Here is a 19,564-nt window from a genome sequence, read left to right as displayed (position 1 = left end):
GTGGGACTGGCGTGCAGTTATCAATGGCTACAGGCAGTTCAGAAGAGTCAGGTGAGGATGGGGGGCATTGCCCTCTGCATCAAGGATAGAGTGTGAAGACCTGTCTCTGAAGAATAGCCAAAAGCAGGTGAGCTTATGGATGAGAATTAAGAGACAGAGGCAACAAAGGGAACCTTGTAGTTGGTGTCTACTGCAGGCCACCTGATGAAAGGGAATCTATTCATGAAGCCTTCTCACTGCAGCTACAGAAGGCATCACGCTCTCAGGCCCTGGTCCTGCTTTGGGGACTTCAACCACCCCAACATCTGCTGGAAAAGTAGCACAGCGAGCTGTAGACAATCCAGGAGACTCCTGGAATGCATTGAAGATACCTTCTTAAGCCAGGTAATAGCCCCACCAGAGGAGATCCAATACTAGGCCTGATGGCCACCAACGCAAGTGACCTAATTGATGACATCAAGAGCGGAGGCAGCCTGGGCTGCAGTGATCATGAACTGGTGGAGTTTGCAGTCCTGACGGATATGGGTCAGGTGAAGAGTAAAGTCAGGACCCTGAATTTTAGGAAAGCAAACTTCTAGCTCTTCAAGGAGTTAGTCAATAGGACCCCCTGGGAAACTGCCCTCAGGGGCAAGGGAGCAGAACAGAGCTGGCAGAAATTTGAGGACACTTTCCTTATTGCACAAGAGCTCTTGATCCCCAGGTGTAAGAAATCAGGAAAGGAAGGCAAGAGACCAGCATGGCTGAGTTGAGACCCGCTGATCAAACTAAAGGGCCAGAAGGAAATGCACAGGGATAGGTGCATTTCCCTGCACAGTGGAAGCAGGGACAGGTATCCTGGGAAGAGTATAAGGATGTTCTATAGGTTGTGTAGGGATGGGATCAGGAAGGTCAAGGCACAGCTGGAGCTGAACTTGGCAAGGGACACAAAGAATAATAAGAGGAGCTTCTACAGATATGTCAACCAGAAAAGGAAGGTCAAAGAAAGCATACCCCCGTGATGAGCAAGACTGGCAAACTGGTAACAAGAGACAAGGAGAAGGCTGAGGTGCCTCAGTCCTCACTGGCAACCTCTCTCCCCACACCTCTCAAGTGGATGGACCACAAGGCAGGGACTCGGGGGGAAAAGTCCTTCCCACTCTAAGAGAAGATCAGCTTTGTGACCGACTGAGGAACCTGAACATATAGAAGTCTATGGGACCTGATGAGATGCATACCAGAGTCCTGAGGGAATTGGCTGATATAGTTGCCAAACCACTCTCCAGGTTATTTTAAAAGTCATGGCAGTCAGGTTAAGTCCCTGGTGACTGGAAAAACGGAAACATTGCACCCCTTTTTAAAAAGGATGGAAAGGAAGACCCTGGGAACTACTGACCTGTCAGCCTCATCTCTGTGCCTGGGAAGATCATGGAACAGCTCCTGCTAGAAGCTATGCTGAGGTATGTGGAGGACAAGGAGGTGATTTGAGAGAGCCAGCATGGCTTCAGTAAGGGCAAGTCCTGCCTGACCAACATAGCGGCCTTCTATGATGGAATGACTACACCATTGGACAAGGGAAGAACTACGAATGTCATATATTTGGACTTCTGTAAGGCCTTTGACATGGTCCCCCACAACATCCTTCACTCCAAATTGGAGAGAGATGGATTTGATGGGTGGACTATTTGATGGATGAGGAATTGGTTGGATGGTTGCATCCAGGGGGTAGTAGTCAATGGTTCAATGTCCAGATGATGATCGGTGACAAGTGGTATCCCTCAGGGTTCTGTACTGGGACCAGTACTGTTTAATAGCATCATCGATATAGACGGTGGGATTGAGTGTGCCCTCAGCAAGTTTGCAGATGACACCATGCTGAGTGGTGCAGTTGACATGCCTGAGGGACGGGATGCCATCCAGAGGGACCTGGACAAGCTGAAGAAGTGGGCGTATGTGAACCTCATGAGGTTCGACAAGGCCAAATACAAGGTCTTGCATGCGGGTCAGAGCAATACAGGCTGGGGGATGAAGGGGTTGAGGGCAGCCCTGTTGAGAAGGACTTGGGAGTGTTGGTTGATGAGAAGCTCAACATGAGCCAGCATTGTATGCTCGCAGCCCAGAAAGCCAACGATATCCTGGGCTCCATCAAAAGAGGCCTGGCCAGCAGGTTGAGGGAGGTGATTCTGCCCCTCTATTCTGCTCTGGTGAGACCCCACCTGGAGTAATGTGTCTAGCTCTGGAGCCCTCAGCACAGGAAAGTCATGAACCTGTTGGAGCAAGTCCAGAGGAGGGCCAGAAATGTGGTCAGAAGTATGGAATACCTCTCCTCTGAGGGCAGACTGAGAGAGTTGGGGAGAAGGCTCTGGGGAGACCTTATAGCAGCCTTCCACTACTTAAAGGGGGCTGTTATGGTTTGAAGAATCCACAACAATTTGTCACTTAGACAATTAGTCTGTTACCCTGTCGTGGTTTTGGCTGAATTTACCAAAACCGGACCGGCAGATGGCCCTTCCCCCCCCTTCCCCCCCCTAAAAGAGGAGAGAGGAGGAGAAAGAGATAAGGAGATTCAAAAGTTTAGAATGAACTAAACTACTTTAATGAAGAATTAATATTGAAATAAAAATAACGAAGAAAAATAATGAAATAGATACAATATATACAAAACCGTATCAAGCTCCCAGGATGACAGTCACATCACCAGCAGGCACTGGGGAAGTCCCAGACTGGACTCAGTGACGAATGGGAACTGGATTCCAGCTCTGGAGTCAGGAACACACGGATCGGGATCAAAGGCAGATGAACAGACAGAGTCCTCTCTGGACGTCGGCCATTGCAGGAAGGGGCTGACCCTTTGATCCCTCAGCCTTTATACTGAGCATGGGGCAGATGGGATGGAATACCCCAGTTGGTCAGGTTTGGGTCACCTGTCCTGTCCACTCCTCCCCACCGACATGACCCCTCTACGTTTTTTTTCCATTTCCGACCCTCTAAGGGGGCAAATAACGAAATTGGCTGACCTTGGTTGTTATAGCAATAAGTATAAGCAAGGGCCTCCCTGCATACCATTCCTTGGCATGGAGCACAAACATTGGGCTTATCATTCTGAGAACGAGCAGTTTTCTCCACAATATGCCGTTAATTTCAGAGAGTTAGAGGAGGCCTAGCTAGGATGTAAAGTTACAGAACAGAAAATTGGTTCGGTTTTACTTCAAACCGGGACATACCCCATCATAGAGTCATAGAATCGTCTAGGTTGAAAGGGACCTTCAAGATCATCTAGTCCAACCATCAATCTACTCTTACAAAAAAAACATCACTAAACCATGTCCCCCAGCAACATGTCAACGCATCTTTTGAACACCTCCAGGGATGGTGCCTCAACCACTTCCCTGGACGATTCCCCAATGGCCCCTCCCCACTGAGGAAGGAGAATCAGAAAAAACAAGGAAACCCAAGAGTTGGCATGTAAACAGATTTAATAGAATAAGACTAAATAATTAACATCAATAATACAAAAGAATCAATATTGATCCCTATACCAATGTGAAACACACAAGGATTATACGCAGCCCATTCTCTCAGCAGGGAGCTGTGCATTCTCAGCAGGGGACAGAAAATGTGGGACATTGCCAGCGCTACAGCTTCAGAAAGAAGGGAAGGGCTCAGGGGTCTGGCACTGGGGCAAGATGTTATCTGGACCGCTGCCATCAAGGGAGAGAAAAAAAAACATCAGCAAATTTTCTAATTTATATTGAATGTGACATTCATGGTATGAAATAATCCTGTTGGTCAGCTTGGGTCAAGTGCCCGGGTCTCATTCCCCCTTATCCCTGCACCTGGCAAGCTCAAAAACACTGAGACCTTGAAACCACATACCATAGCTGGCTATAAAGTAAATATTTTCACAAATTCAGATACCAGAGTCTTCTAAAAACACAGTTTTCCTGAGCATTAGAGGAGATCTTACTGAAAAATAAAATTACTGAAAGAGAAATTAATGTCATGTCGCTCAAACCTGGACAGGGGCTTTTAAGAAAGATGGGGACGAACTTTTTAGCAGGGCCTGTTGCGATAGGACAAGGGGTGATGATTTTAAACTAGAAGAGGGTAGATTTAGACTAGATATAAGGAAGACATTTTTTACAGTGGGGGTGGTGAAACACTGGAATCGGTTGCCCAGAAAGGTGATAGGTGCCCCATCCCTGGAAACATTCAAGGCCAGGTTGAATGGGGCTCTGAGCAACCTGATCTAGTTGAAGATATCCCTGCTTATTGCAGGGGGGTTTGGACTAGATGGTCTTTATAGGTCCCTTCCAATCCAAACTGTTCTCTCATTCTAAGAGAGTATTTTTTTGGTCTTGGCACTTCCACAAATTAGGTTTGAACCGTCAACTGAATTGTTTGGATTTTTTTTAATTTCAAGGCTGGATCAGTGAAACCGCTAGTGGTGTCCCACGCCAGTAAACTGGGTGGTAGTGCACAGCCTGTGCTGGGAGTTCAGTTCCTTCACTGAAGTAACACTGGCCCTGTGGCCTTCTGGCATTCAGTCCAGCATCTGTGTTATTGTTAGACTATGAATTTGTTTGAAGACTCTCAGAAGTATCCCCTCCAAATGAGTGGGAGACCTGAATTTATAGTGAGCTCAGCTACAGTCCTCTTTGAAAATGGAAATTCAGAACACATCTAAAAAGACAGGTCAAAAGTTTGGCCTTGTTGCTGTTACCTGCTGCAGTGGTTTAGGGTAATTTGAATGGAGGGCTTGTGATTGTGCAGCTGCAGTAGTTTTTAATGCCAAGGTTACCCAATAGAGTGATGAGAGAGATGCATTTGTATGTGGCAGCCCAAGACTAGAGCTAGTTCTGCTCCTGGCATTCCTGGGCTTCACCTCTTCAGGCGGGAGAAAAACCTCTTGATTTCCAAAATCACAGTGCCAGCCTCTGCAGCAAAGACTCTACGTATTTATTTGTTGCCTGTGAATTGGCAGGGGGGAAAAACCAAGCTGATGTCTTCCCCTGAGCATCCAGCACCTAATCGAGCTGTGTACCATCCCCTCCATCCTGTCACCCAGCCAGGTAGCAATGCTGGCTGCTGTATAGGGGAACTTGTGGCTCTGCCTTGTTTCCATTTCTCCTTGCCTATCTGATACTGAATTAATTAATCAATTACTGATGCCTATGTTCTCCTGAACACAGGTGACATCTTTTTTAGGCCCTTGTGTTCATCTGTCCTTTCACTAGCGTGCAACAGAGCCAAACTTAATTATTCATATATTCAATCTGTATTTATTATTAATTAAGCCGACTAGATGATCTTTATGGTCCCTTCCAACTCTAAAATTCAGTGAAATAATTAATATATTTGTTAATATGTTGTTTGGGGAAATTACTTATTTGAGAATTATTGATATTTGACAATTATTAAGTACTGTTTTTAAGAATTCCCTTTTTAAAAACTGGAAAATCACATTAAACTGGGAAAAATGTGATTTTAAAATTCATTACACTTTCACCTGACTGTGGCAGACAGATCAAATCGTATTTCCCTGCCACTGTGAAACATATTGTCTGGTGAGCCGCATAAAATTCACTATTTGAATAAAACCTCAGTCATTATTTTAAAAGCACATCAAAATTTTTTTTCTGGAAGAAATTAACGTAGCTGGTACCATGCTGGTTTACAGCGATCAATACTAATTAATGTTAAACCTGTTGAGAACGGCTTCATGCTTCCTACTTCAGGTTTCTCTACAGAAATGGTAGGTTTGATAACTTCCATAAAATTCAGAGGACACTGCTGCCAGCCAGCAGCGAGTATGAGCTGCATAGCCTGCTCATGCTCCCTTCCCCAGCCAGCTCGATCCAGATTTACTTTCTATAGTGGTAATGCATCTATTAACTGAAATGAAAGTTAATATAGCTTTATTTAATATTGATTATGATCACAAGTGTTTATGACATCCTCATGTGGAAAAAAAAGGCAAATTCTTATAGTGCAGATTTTTTTTTGTAGCAAGCCGAATTTTGGAATACTTCAAGAACTTTGCATTTCTTTCAACTTTTGATGGACAAATGAGATTAATTTTAATGTATGATGGTGGTGACTTCGTAGAATGGTTTGGGTTGGAAGGGACCTTAAAGATCATCGAGTTCCAACCCCCCTGCTGTGGACACCTCCCGCTAGACCAGGTTGCTCAAAGTCCTGTCCAACTTGGCCTTGAACACTTCCAGGGATGGGGCATCCACAGCTTCTCTGGGCAACCTGTTCCAGTGTCTCACCACCCTCAGAGTGAAAATTTCTTTCTAGTATCTAATCTAAATCTCCCCTCTTCCAGTTTAAAACCTTTGGCCCCTTGTCCTATCACTACACTCCCTGATAAAGAGTCCCTCCCCATCTCTCCTGTAGGCCCCCTTTAGGTACTGGGAGGCTGCTATGAGGTCTCCCTGGAGCCTTCTCTTCTTCAGGCTGAACAACCCCAACTCTCTCAGCCTGTCTTCATAGGAGAGGTGCTCCAGTCCTCTGATCATCTTCGTGGCACCTCTGCTGGACCCATTCCAACAGGTCCATGTCCTTCCTGTGTTGAGGACTCCAAAGCTGGACACTTTACTCCAGGTGGGGTCTCATGAGAGCAGTGTAGAGGGGTAGAATCACCTCCCTGGACCTGCTGGCTGCGGTTCTTTTGATGCAACCCAGGATGCGGTTGGCTTTCTGGGCTGCCAGCGTGCACTGCCGGCTCATGTTGAGCTTCTTATCCACCAGCACCCCCAAGTCCTTCTCCTTAGGGCTGCTCTCAATCCATTCTCCACCCAACCTGTATTTGTGCCTGGGATTGCCATGTCCCAGGTGCAGGACTTTGCACTTGGCTTGGTTGAACTTCATGAGGTTTGCACGGGCCCACCTCTCAAGCCTGTTCAGGTCCCTATGGATGGCATCCCTTCCCTCCAGCATGTCGACTGCACCACAGTCATCAGCAAACTTGCTGAGGGTGCACTCACTCCCACTGTCCATGCCTCCCACAAAGATGTTAAACAGCACTGGTCCCAGTACCAACCCCAGAGGAGCACAACTTGTCACTGGCTTCCAGTTGGACATTGAGCCATTGAGTGTGGCCATCTAGCTAGTTCCTTATCCACTGGTCCGTCTGTCAAATCCATGACTTTCCAGTTTTGAGACCAGGATGTCACGTGGGACAGTGTCAAACGCTTTGCATAAGTCCGGGTAAATGACATCTGTTGCTCTGCCCTTGTCTCCCAGTGCTGTGGCAATATCGTAAAAGGCCACCAAATTTGTCAGGCATGATTTGCCCTTGGTGAAGCCATGTTGGCTGTCACCGATCATCTCATTTTCCACATGCTTTAGCAGTGTTTCCAGGAGGATCTGCTCCACGATCTTGCCAGGCACAGAGGTGAGACTGACCATCCTGTAGTTCCCTGGGTCTTCCTTTTTTCCCTTTTTGAAAATGGGGGTTATGTTTCCCCTTTTCCAGTCAGTGGGAACTTCACCAGACTGCCACGACTTCTCAAATATAATGGGAAGTGGCTTAGCAACTTCATCCACAAGCTCCCTCAGGACTTGTGGATGGATTTCATCAGGTCCCGTGGACTTAAGTACCTTCAGGTTCTTTAGGTGGTCTCAAACCTGATCTTCTCCTACAGTGGGCAGTTCTTAATTCTCATAGACCCTGTTTTTGCCTTTTGCGACTTGGGTGGTGTAGTGAGAGCCCTTGCTGGTGAAGACTGAGGTGAAGAAGTCATTCAGTGTCTCAGCCTTCTCCATATCCTGTGTGACCAGGTCTCCTGTTTCCTTCCGAGAGGGCCTACATCTTCCCTAGACTTGCCTTTATCACTGACATATCTGTAGAAGTTTTTCTTGTTATCCTTGATGTCCCTGGGCAGATTTAATTCTGTCTGGGCTTTAGCTTGCCTAATCTGGTTCCTGGCCACTCAGACAGTTTCTCTATATTCCACCCAGTCTACCCATCCTTGCTTCCACCCTCTGTAGGCCTCCTTTTTATTTTTGAGCTTATCCAGGAGCTCCTTGTTTATCCATGCAGACCTCCTGGCTTTTTTGCCTGACGACTTCTATTTTGGGATGCACCTCTCCTGAGCTTGGAGGAGGTGATCCTTGAATGCTAATCAGCTTCCTTGGGCCCCTCTCCCTTCCAGTACTTTTTCCCATGGAACCCTACCAAGCAGATCCCTCAAGAGACCAAAGTCTGCTCTCCTGAAGTCCAGGGTAGTGAGTTTGCTGCGTACCTTCCTTGCTGCCCTAAGGATCTTGAATGCTACCATTTTGTGGTCACATCCTTGGTATTTTATATTTGAACAGGCTTTCTATAGTTTCTTCATGCCTATTACGCTATTGAAATCATTGAAGTGACTGAAATATAAATTATGTTGAAATATTACTTATATTAATACGTGAGCCTGATGACAGTCATCTCACCAAATTAGTAACATAAGATAAAATGGTTTCCAGTCATTGTAGAAAATTTTACAGGTTTCTTTAATAGACAGATTTCTTAAAGCATTACTCATTTTTAATGTGAAAATGATTGATCCTAATTACTGTCCATTGTGTGTTTCACTTCATGATTCATAATGTAATTTAGAGATAGGATTCTATAGCAATTACTTAACCAGGAGATACATCAAACAAGGAAAAGCCACTGAATCCTTACTTCCTACCTCTCAGCCATTTCTTAAGCTAGTGTGTTTAAAAATAACAGTCATTCTTCAACCCCTGAAGATTCAGTGGATGCTGTAAATCTTACAAAATTATTATTATGAACATTTTGTTAATTACCTTTACATCTAGCTATAAAGTGCTAATTGCAGAACCCCCTGTTAGTTCCATTAACATCAATGCTGAATCTCTTAATTTTATTTTTCAGTGTAAAGGTGGGGTTTTAGGTACACTTGTACTTAATTGTCAGTTCGTACTCATTTTTTCCTGAGAAATACTAAAGGAGTCTGGTCCCTCTATTTCAGAGTGTTTTCTGTGCCATTATGTATGAAGCTCTTCAACAATGCGGAGAAGTATGGTGCTTTAGTGAAAATCCTGAGAGTACCATGAGGAGAGGAAAATAGAATCATACCATGCAGTCACTGTCTTATGGTAGCGCATGTGTCTATTTGCAAACCTTCCAGGTTTTCCATTTGCGAACCTTCCGAACTTTACCTACATTAAAAAGTTGAGATGCGTTGCAGGTAGCTAGCCCACAAATGATGGAGGAGTCGTGCGAGAATGCTTGCACAAAGAACAGCCCAGAGCACTTGCTCTGGGCCTGCAAGGCTCTGAGGAAGACTTTGTGTGTCCTGAGGAAGAAGTACAAATTCTTACATGTTACTTCTTTTGAAAAGTCTGTAGTTGGTATTTCAAGTAGGCTGCTAAAATAGAAGCAAGTCTACGACGGTGTTGTCTGTACACAGCTAATTCTTTTGGATTGATTACACTCATAAAACATCAGCTTTTGACCCATAAACCATTTCATAAAGATGCTTCCATTTAAAATCAAACTATAAACAAAATATAAAACTCAAGTTATGTTTCATTTACATTTTCAAATTAGTTTTTTTTGTTAAAAACATACCTGGCAAATCAACTAGCAAAACCACAAACAGCAATAAATATATCCAAGCAAAAGAATACAGACTCTGTCTGTTTTATCTGCATTTGATAACTTTAATGTTTTGAAATACATTAAGAGAATACTTTTGTATTACTTGCCAGATCGCTGGTAGCTAGTTTTTGCTCCCGAACCAATAACAGGGAGTAAGATTTTCATTAATATAGTATAGGTTACAGTAATATCTTAATCAGAGCACACAGTCTTCCAGTATTTTTCCTCTTCATCTGAAAAAGCAAGTTATAAAAGAATAGATTTTCATTTCGTAATTGAAAGTACCACAAAATAAACTTTCAAACATGAAAGGGCAGAGGATTAACTCTTTGCCTCGGGTTAAAAAGGGTAATAAAGGCAGGGATGAGGGGGTGGCTTGGCAATACTGAGTAATGAAGACTGATTTTTCTAAGTTTAGATGTTCTTTGCCTTGGGTTTAGTTTCTGTTTCAACACTTACTTGGAGTCTGCCTGATTGGAAGTTAGTAATGGCATCTGTATGCCAGCTGTGCAGTGCTATGGGCTTTCCACATGCTTTGGGATTTTGATTTCAGATAGGGAACCGTTTGCTGTTTGTGTTTAAAATTAAAAATTAGAATTTGTTTACTTATAGTTAGGGCTGATCACATAATTACTTAAAAAAATGAACGGAAAGGGAAGCATTGACTTTTTGCCCATGACACTGTTCAGCACCAGGATTTTGGTTAAAACCCAAGCTTCCGTAGGCAAACTCAGTCTCTGGGCAGCGCACGTCTGTAGTGTTTACTACCAAAGTAGCGCTTGATATCTGGACTTACCAGATGAGATGTTGTCACTTCTGATTTTGGGAGATATTTTGCTGTTTAGTTTCAAGGGGCCTTGACTCACTTCCTTCTGGCAAAATTTTGTGTAATAATTCAAGGGGGCTCGTGTATTCAATAAAAGTTGGCAATTAGTTACATCTGCCAGTGAGAAAACATTTAAAAAACACTTGGGGTTTAATCCCCCTGTTCTCCTGACTTTAAATAAGAGACAAGATCAGACATAAAGTCTTAAAAGCTAATAAAGATTGCTATATAAAGGCTTTCCACACTGATCCCCAACTTTAAAGAGCTGCTTGTTAATTATGCAGGTAGCAGTGTAACCTGCCAAATCGTAGCAATTAGCTAAGCCCCACAGATATAGACCATAGTGTAAAACTCTCTAAGTAGAGTTCTGAGGAGCCTTGTAGCAGTCCAAGTAAATTCTCACACAGTGAAATCTTTGAATCGCAAAGTCTATTTACATACAAAATTTTAATTGGGGGAGCCTGAGTCCAGGATAAGGTTTGTTTACTGTCCCTAAAAGTTTCCCTAGCTAGAAGAATACTTAATTCAAAGCATGACCCTTGTGTGCTATTCTGCATCTCCTGAGACATTTGAAGTACCTTGAGGGTGAGTTCAGTATCTTTTATGTATGACAATGGCATCAGAAGGTGTGTTGGGTCTGCTTGATGTTCCCCACTAGAATTGCCAGGAGGCCAAACGTTACGAGTTTTTTTTCTGTTCACATTCCTGGTACACATGCAGGACCTCCTGTGGTTTCAAGTGGTTTCAAAAAGCCTCTTTTTTTGCTGTTTGGTTGTTTTTTATCCAAAAGACAATCGATTTCCATTTGAAAGTATCAAACTTTTTGTTTTGCTCTTTTCCTCCTTCTCCCAGCTGAAATGACCATGTGGTTCTGGGCCTCAGCATCTCACTGGTAATGTTAAATTGAAATCCAAGAGTCTCTAAAAAAATTTGGCTTTCTTGAAAAAAGTATCTTTAGACTCAAAGTGTGTACAAGGAGGAATGTTCGGACCTGTTTTACCTAGTAATGGGTTTTAATCTCTCTCGATAAGAGACCTTTAAGGAAAGGATTCTTGTTTGTGGTGGGCATTGTATTTGCTTGAAAAATTTTTGCTAAAGCAGAGGACAAACTTTGAAGAAAGGATGCTGGAAAGATGTGCGCACTTTATCACAGTAGAGCAACTAGCTTTTCATGATCACCGAAACCACAGAAATAACTTCCCATACTCTCCTGTGAAGCATCTGAGCAATATTTTCAAGAAATCTATAAAGGACTACATCAGCCTTGGCGTAATTTGGCAGAAAAAAATATCTTATTGGACAGAAAAAACCTCACTGGACAGAAAAAAATTACATTCTTTAGCCGGTTGGAAAGGTAGGATTTTTAGGGCTGCAGACAATGCATTTTTTGCTCTCTGGAACAGCTATTATTAGACACATCAGATGATTTTTGTCAACGTGTATTTTTTTCCCACTGCTGATTCTGATTAGCTATAGTTGGCATATGCTTCTATGTTTTCAGTTAGTGTGCTGCACTGTTGTTATTCAAATATGCTGTGTAAATAAGATCATGATTCTGTGGTGACCTCCCCAAAGCTCTGGTGACTAGAGTGGCTTCAGATCTGAACAGCTCTCCTTATGCTGTGTTTAGCAGTACGTAAGTGGCCTGACTGATTTCCTTGATGATTGCCAAACCAGCAAAGGTGAAAGAGGATCCAAAACCGTATACCAGATTGCTTGTTTTCATTAATTGAAGACTGCTTTTGTGGAATATGTACTTCTGTGACACAAGCCAAAGTAATTAAAGGCTAGAAAGAGAGGAAGGGGTAAAAGCTCTTAAAAATAGTTACCACTGCCCGGTAGAAGTATACATATTTCCAATAAGCTTCAATCAATCCCAGTGCCATTCTGTTTGTTCAAGGCTTTTCTCCTCCCCTCATAAAAGCATAATGTCTGTTCCTTTTTGGGAGATTGTTGATATCATTGTATCATTCATGTCACTACATTTATGTAATTTATATAGATGGATATTTTTCTGTCATAGACCATGAAGTGCTCTGTGGTTTCACGTAATTGTTTTGATTCTTAAAACCTAAACTTGAGTTTTATGTAACTTAAACATGTGTTTTGCTCTGTAGTTGATACTCCAGATCCCTACGTGGAGCTGTTCATCCCATCTGCCCCTGATTGCAGGAAGAGAACGAAACATTTCAATAATGATGTGAATCCCGTGTGGAATGAGACCTTTGAGTTCATTTTGGACCCCAACCAAGAGAATGTTCTTGAGGTAAATCAGAGAATCAGAATGGTTAGAGTTGGAAGGGACCTTAAAGATCATTTAGTTCCAACCCCCTGCCATGGACACCTCCCACTAGACCAGGTTGCTCAAAGCCCCACCCAGCCTGGCTTTGAACACCTCCAGGGACGGGGCATCCACAGCTTCCCTGGGCAACCTGTTCCAGTGCCTCCCCACCCTCACAGGAAGGAGGTTTTTTCCTAATACCTAATCTAAATCTCCCCTCTTTCAGTTTAAACCCTTTGCCCCCTTGTCCTATCACTACGCTCCCTGATAAAGAGTCCCTCCCCATCTCTCCTGTAGGCCCCCTTTAGGTACTGGGAGGCTGCTATAGGTTCTCCCCAGAGCCTTCTCTTCTGCAGAGGATTACATGGCTGAGCTGCATCTGTGAAAATGGAAGTTGTACAATGTCTGGAAGGTTAAAATAACAGTAGCTTGTACGTATATGACATGTCGTCTCCTCAAGATTACAACTTTTTTTCAAACATTAAAGACTGGTTTTTGCCTTTAGGTGTGGTGCTAAGCAAGAGGTGTTGTATAAATTGTATTATCCAAGGAGTAGCCTTGAAAGTCATTATAAGATATGTCTCTGAGTCATCTCTTGGGCTACTCCTGAGGGCTTGTCGCTTACTATTCTTCACATCAGCCATAAATTATTTTCTTCTTGCTTCCTACGCTGATTCAACCATTATGGGCAGTGAATAGGTGGGGATAAAGTCAAGTCTCTGCCCATTCCTTGCTTCTCCCTGAGGAGACGGAAAGCAGAAGCATAGTTCTGTCTCCTGTGTGCCAGGAGCCAAGAGCTGAGTAGCCCACCCAGTGATATTTTGGGTACTCTTATTCCATGTGCAGGCCTGTTAAGTAAGTCACCATTAAGTCTCAGTGTGTTAAGCCTTTCTGGGTTGTGTACAAAAGGTGAGTGTTAAGTGTAACTATTTTATAAGTGGGCATGGCAAGCATTAAAGGTTATCTGTAGTCCTTTGTTAGCTTGATTCTTTGTAGGGGATGGCCCTAATATGAGCTTACAGAGTTTCTGTCTAAATTGGGCAATTGGGATATAGGCTAAAGCTTATGAAGGTTTTCATTGAGCTGGTAACCATAATCTCTTGGGGTTATACTGTTCAAGATCTGAAAACTGAATTGTGCTTCCTACAAGGCTCCCTGTGTTCCTGAGGAGAGGGATATGCTCTACAGTTCAGGGAGGAAGAATCCTATGATGAGCTCAATGGAGCATGAAGAACTATCTCATGCATCCTGCATAAGACACCAATACTAGGGAATTCGCAATAACTTCACTACAGCTTTGCAGAAAGCACATTACCCAAAATAGCTTCCACCTTCTCGTCAGGTGCAACAGTCACCTGAGCTGATTGTTACTAAATGTTTTGGTCGTAGACTCGCAAACTGGCCACATGAAACTTGAGAAAAGTTTGTAATCTCTAACTTAGTTGTTGCTTTCTAATGGCAAGTCAGGCAAATAGGTGTCAGGAATTAGAAAGGGGAGAGAAGTCATTCTGGCTTCTTTGCAGGAGGGCATTTGTGGAAATAGGAAGAAGTAAAGAAGAATGTGGGTTCAACCTGCCTTTGTTGCAGTATGTGAAATAAAAAAGGTGTTTTAAGGTGTTTCTCAGTTTTTAGCGTGGTTCTATGCAGTTATAAAGCACAAGATTTTATGAGCTCGCATACTGTTCATTTCCAGCACAGTATGGCCATAGCATACTGCCAGGTTCTGCAAGTCTCTGTCTCCTGTAACAGAACACAAGAAGATTGATTATAAGTAGGATTTGTAAATGCATCTTTCCATTAAGTAAAGGCTGCTGGTGGTTTCTGAGACACATGCTATAAATTTCCATGAAAAATGCCTGCTAAGAACCTGTGGTACCATGTAATGATGGTTAATTGTGGACCTGGTTGATACATATATTTGCATACACATATATGTGTTGTTCACGGTAAACATTCTTTTCACCATGAAAGGTATAGTCTTCAGGTTAAAACTGATGTTTTCGTTCTGCCATTGTTGTACACACACACACCGCCCGGCAGAGCCTTTGGATTCTGCATGGGGCAGTGTCAGAATTCAAATCTGTGAAACTACCTCCCCACCCAAAACCTCATTGTGAATTCCTAAAATTACACAGACTCCACAATCCTCTTGGCTCCTCAGATTATTTGAATCTAAATCTTTAACTCTATCCCAAGTGCAGTTTTCAAGTTTTCACTCCGAAGCTCTCCAAAGTCCCGTTAAGAAGTTTTTGCTATTGCTATTGATTTAAAAAAACAGCCCTCAGATATTACAGCAACGGGCATAAAGTTCGTCAAGGAAACAGAAGAACGTAGATGCCATTAAAATTATGAGTTCTCTCCTAAAATAGAATTCATCATTTGAAAGGGTTGCTTGTGGCACAGAATGAAGAAGATTCTTTATAGCTGAGAAGAGGCTGAACCCAGATGTAGCAACTATTTATTCAACTGATTGTATCTTGATTCCATTTGTTTCATGCAACAGATATAGTCCAAGCCGCAAACATATGATATTTTAGAAGATACAATTCCCCAAAGTGGAAAAAAATGGTAAGCCAAACGAGTTTGGAGTACCATGCAAATAGAAACCATGCAAATGGTAATTTGAAATTTTTTCTGACTATCTTACTTGAGAACTTGGAAGGCTGCCACTGAGAAAAAAAAGCCTGCTTGATGCAGACACACATGGATTAGAGCAAAAGCACTGAACAATGTTCTGCGGTATCAACATACATCTTTGGATAGTATTACATTTTGAAAAAGTATGTGCTCTAACATGGAGAATATGAGAAGAGACTTGAAGATCTGGCTGGATATGGAGAAAAGCTTTGTGTAATTTGGAATGCTGTACATTTTGCCAAATCACTGCTATAAAAATCTTGGTCTGCAGATACAAGACTAGGATGTATGGATTCTACCTTCACTAAAAGTTGCTGTATGTTTTTTTGGAATATCACATTTAAAACTGTTTAAGTGTGGTGGGTTGACCCTGGCTAGACACCAGGTGCCCGCTAAGCTGCTCTATCACTGCCCCTCCTCAGCTGGACCTGGGGAGAGAAAATCAAACAAAAGGCTTATGGGTCAAGATAAGGACAGGGAGATCACTCAGCAATTACCATCACGGGCAAAACAGACTCGAATCAGGGAAATTAATTTAATTTATTGCCTATTAGAAGTCAGAGTAGGGTAATGAGAAATAAAACCCAAATCTCACAACACCTTCCACCTACCCCTCCCTTCTTCCCAGGCTCCACTTCACTCCCAGTTTCTTTACCTCCTCCCCAGCAGCAGTGCAGGGGGATGGGGAATGGGAGTTCTGATCTGTTTGTCGCATGTTGTTTCTGCTGCTCCTCCCTCCTCAGGGAGAGGACTCCTCACGCTCTTCTCCAGCTCCAGCATGGGGTCCCTCCCACAGGAGACAGTTCCCCACAAACTTCTCCAATGTGAGTTGTTCCCACAGGCTACAGTTCTTCATAAACTGCTCCAGTGTGGGTCCCTTCCACAGGGTGCAGACTGCTCCAGCATAGGTCCCCCACAGGGTCACAGGTCCTGCCAGGAGCCTGCTCCAGCACGGGCTTCCTATGGGGTCACACCCTCCTTCAGGGCACCCACCTGGTCCTGTATGGGGTCCTCCATGGGCTGCAGGTGGATCTCTGCTCCACCGTTAACCTCCACAGGCTGCAGGGGGACAGCCTGCCTCACTATGGTCTTCACCATTGGCTGCAGGGGAAACTCTGCTCCAGTGCCTGGACCACCTCCTCCCCCTCTTTCTTCACTGACCTTGGTTTCTACATAGTTGTTTCCCTCACTCCTCTCTCCTGATTGCTGTTGTGCAGGTTTGTATTTTATTTTTTTCCCCTTCTTAAATCTGCTATCCCACCATTGCTGATGGGCTTGACCTTGGCCAGCAGTGGGTCCGTTCTGGTGTCGGCTGGCATTGGCTCTGTCGGACATAGGGGAAGTTTCTAGCAGCTTCTCAAAGAAGCCACCCCTGTAAGCCCCCCTGCTACCAAAATCTTGCCATGCAAACCCAACACAATAAGTTTCTCCACAGAGAAATTTTACTAACTAGAAATTTGTATAACTGTATATTTTATATGTATAATTTGAAGTTATTATATCTGCTTAGAAAGACAGTGAAATTTAACTGACAGAAAGGTGCTAGGATAAAAAACCCTTTGCAAATGATACTGTTGTACTCATATGCAATTGAATGCCTTGAAGGTGCCACCTACAGTATGCATGGGCTTATCCTGTTTTAAAAGAACATGTCTGTTGGCATTGGGTGTTGCCTGGGTTGGGTTAGGCCTATTCCTTTTCCATATAATTCTTTTTTTTACTTTAGGCATAGGCTGTGTGGAATTAAAAAGGGTTTTATCGAAGTGGAATACCTGTGTATCTTTTCTAGGTTACTTTGATGGATGCCAACTACGTTATGGATGAGACTCTTGGCACATCCACATTTCCTGTATCTTCTCTGAAACTGGGAGAGAAGAAGGAGGTCCAGTTAACTTTCAATGATGTAAGTTGCAACATTCATAGTTTTGCCTTTGTTGGTGCAGCTTTGAACGTGATGGGAAGCTCTTAAAAGAGTACCTGAACTGAGAGACCTAAACTATTGTGTGAACCAGGACATAGCACCTTTTAGTCCTTTGTCAGGTGTCTGAATTTTATCTGTGCCACATCCTGCTTAGATAAAGCTTCTTCACAAGTCAATAGAGGATGGTGCTTATAAAGGCTAAGTGATGTGTCCTCTCAGAGTCTGAAGTTACTCAAGTATTCCCTCAGTCATTTTGTTGAAGAACAGGAAAAGCATTTGGCCTTCTCCTGATACTCCTCAGAAGTACATTTCCTAGATAAAAGGAAATCCAAGACTATTTCTGGTCTCATCAGTCCACCTCAGTACTATGTAGGTATGTGTTTTCTTAATTTAGAGCTAAGTTTTGAATTCAAGAAGGGGTTAGAATATATTGTGGAGGGAATATGGGTGGCAGCCTTTCAGTCAGGAAGGAGGTGAGTATCTGGGGGCATGGGCTGGGCTATCTCAGGTGGGGATTGTTCTCTGTTCATTCCCTTTTCTGAAGTTCATTTTCTTGGTATTCGCTGTCGCCCATGGTTAAACACAGAGTACTGGCCTAAAGGCACTGTATTTATCTTCTTATGGTCCTGCTGAGAGAAGAATTAAGAAAAAGAGTGGCACTGAATGCTTTCCTGTCCTTTCTGAGAGAATCCTCTTTAAAAATCTAGTTTTAAACTTCCTCTTGCTAAACCAGTTTCTGCACCACTTGTTTCAATTTAATTTAATGGTCTTTGTTAGCATGAGAGGTTATGCAGCTTGCTGCTCAGTATATTACCCTACTATTGATGCCTGTGGCTTCCAAAAAGCTAACAAAAATTCTTTTATTATTATATGTTTCACTTTCAGTAAACGGCTTCTTATAACACAGCCCTAGTTATCATGCAGTAATGCATTAACTGGATTATTCTCTTTAGATGTGTATACAAAACAGATGGAGTCAGTTTAACAGGGATTGTCTGCCTGCATGGAAACTCTTGGAAATTGTTGTTAAATCTGTGTTTAACTGAGCTCATTCTGCACATATTAAAATATTGTCATTTATTAGAGTAACATATTATGGGCCATTCTGAACATAATTCAGTACTTGTGGTTATATCCATCACATCTGGTTATCTTTATGTGTATATATACTATATGTATAAATACTGTCTGCATTTCTGTTTTGGGCTATGATTTATTATATGGTGAGAGGTCTTGCTTTGTGACTGCTCTGCTGTTCTCCATGTGTTACAGCTTTAAAAGTGTGGTTACAGCAAATAACTGGTTAAGGCCTATTGATTGGAAATCAGAGAGTTTCATATGTAAGATTTAGTGTTCAATTAGGCGTAGCCTATGGCAGTTGGACTTTTGACACGTTTTGTTTTGTTTTGTTTTTTTTAAAGTTACTGCATTTTTTGAAGTTTCTGCATATTTATTTCACTAAGTACTTCAGTAACTCTTGGACTTCCACAGTGTGGGCTGACTTCAGATAACCTGGATTTGCCAGGCACGAGGTGAGGTAGTGAGAAAGAGCTGATGAATAAATTTTGAAAACATAGTTTACAAAGCTTATGCCAATAATATAAGGCCTTGCCGCATTACAGATGTGCTTTAACTTCTCCTCAGCACTCAGCAAAGCTTGGTAGAGAACATAGGGGGGAAAAAAAATCAGTGAATAAAGCTGATATACTCTGAAACTTATAATCAAATGGCAAGGGAACATCAAGTCAGGTTGAGCCCAGTGTAGACAATTTGTAAACATAATAAGCATTCCTGAGATTTCTGTGGCAATCTGTATAAGGTATAGAAACTGGCTTACTATTTCCCTATTGGAACATTTCACTTCAAGGGTTTATTTAATACTATGTGCCTACATTTTTTCCAACCATTGGATCACTGCATGGTTTCTGAAGTGCTTTCTAAATTAGTAATATATCAGGTGCTGGAATAATGTAATTACTACCCTGTCTTTGAAGTATTTCTGTAAATGACTCTTCACTCTGTTTCATGTTTTCCCTTTGTTATTTCTTTGCCTTTTCTTTCTCCTGCAACCCTGTTAATAAGCTACCTAATTTACAGTTCCCATTTCAGAGGGCAGGAGTGGAGTGCCAGGTTTTACCTGGCCCGGCGGCAGGTACGTGAGATGTGGGAGGCCAGAGGCAGCTTTGCACTTCCATATCCTTAACTACTCTGTATAAGTGTCAAGAAAACATTCAGTCTGAGGTGTTCCAGCTCCGTTCCTAGTGATCACATACCACAATCAAGGACAATTGATAATCCATTTGT

General features: G+C 42.7%; 1 protein-coding gene across 2 annotated transcripts in view; it reads left to right on the top strand.

Annotated features, from left to right (window-relative positions):
- Nucleotides 1–19,564, top strand: part of PLA2G4A (phospholipase A2 group IVA) — a 72,924-nt gene that overhangs the window by 13,308 nt on the left and 40,052 nt on the right. For both annotated transcript variants that reach the window (XM_074152241.1, XM_074152242.1), the window contains exons 3-4: nt 12,539–12,687; nt 17,129–17,242. In XM_074152241.1, coding sequence (XP_074008342.1) covers nt 12,539–12,687; nt 17,129–17,242 — 263 coding nt within the window. The remainder of the gene's footprint in view (nt 1–12,538; nt 12,688–17,128; nt 17,243–19,564) is intronic.

This window comes from Numenius arquata, chromosome 8 (assembly GCF_964106895.1).
Source record: "Numenius arquata chromosome 8, bNumArq3.hap1.1, whole genome shotgun sequence".
NCBI classification, from domain to species: Eukaryota; Metazoa; Chordata; class Aves; order Charadriiformes; family Scolopacidae; genus Numenius; species Numenius arquata.
Note: the sequence above shows the minus strand (reverse complement) of the source record. Positions and strands in the feature narration are given on the sequence as shown.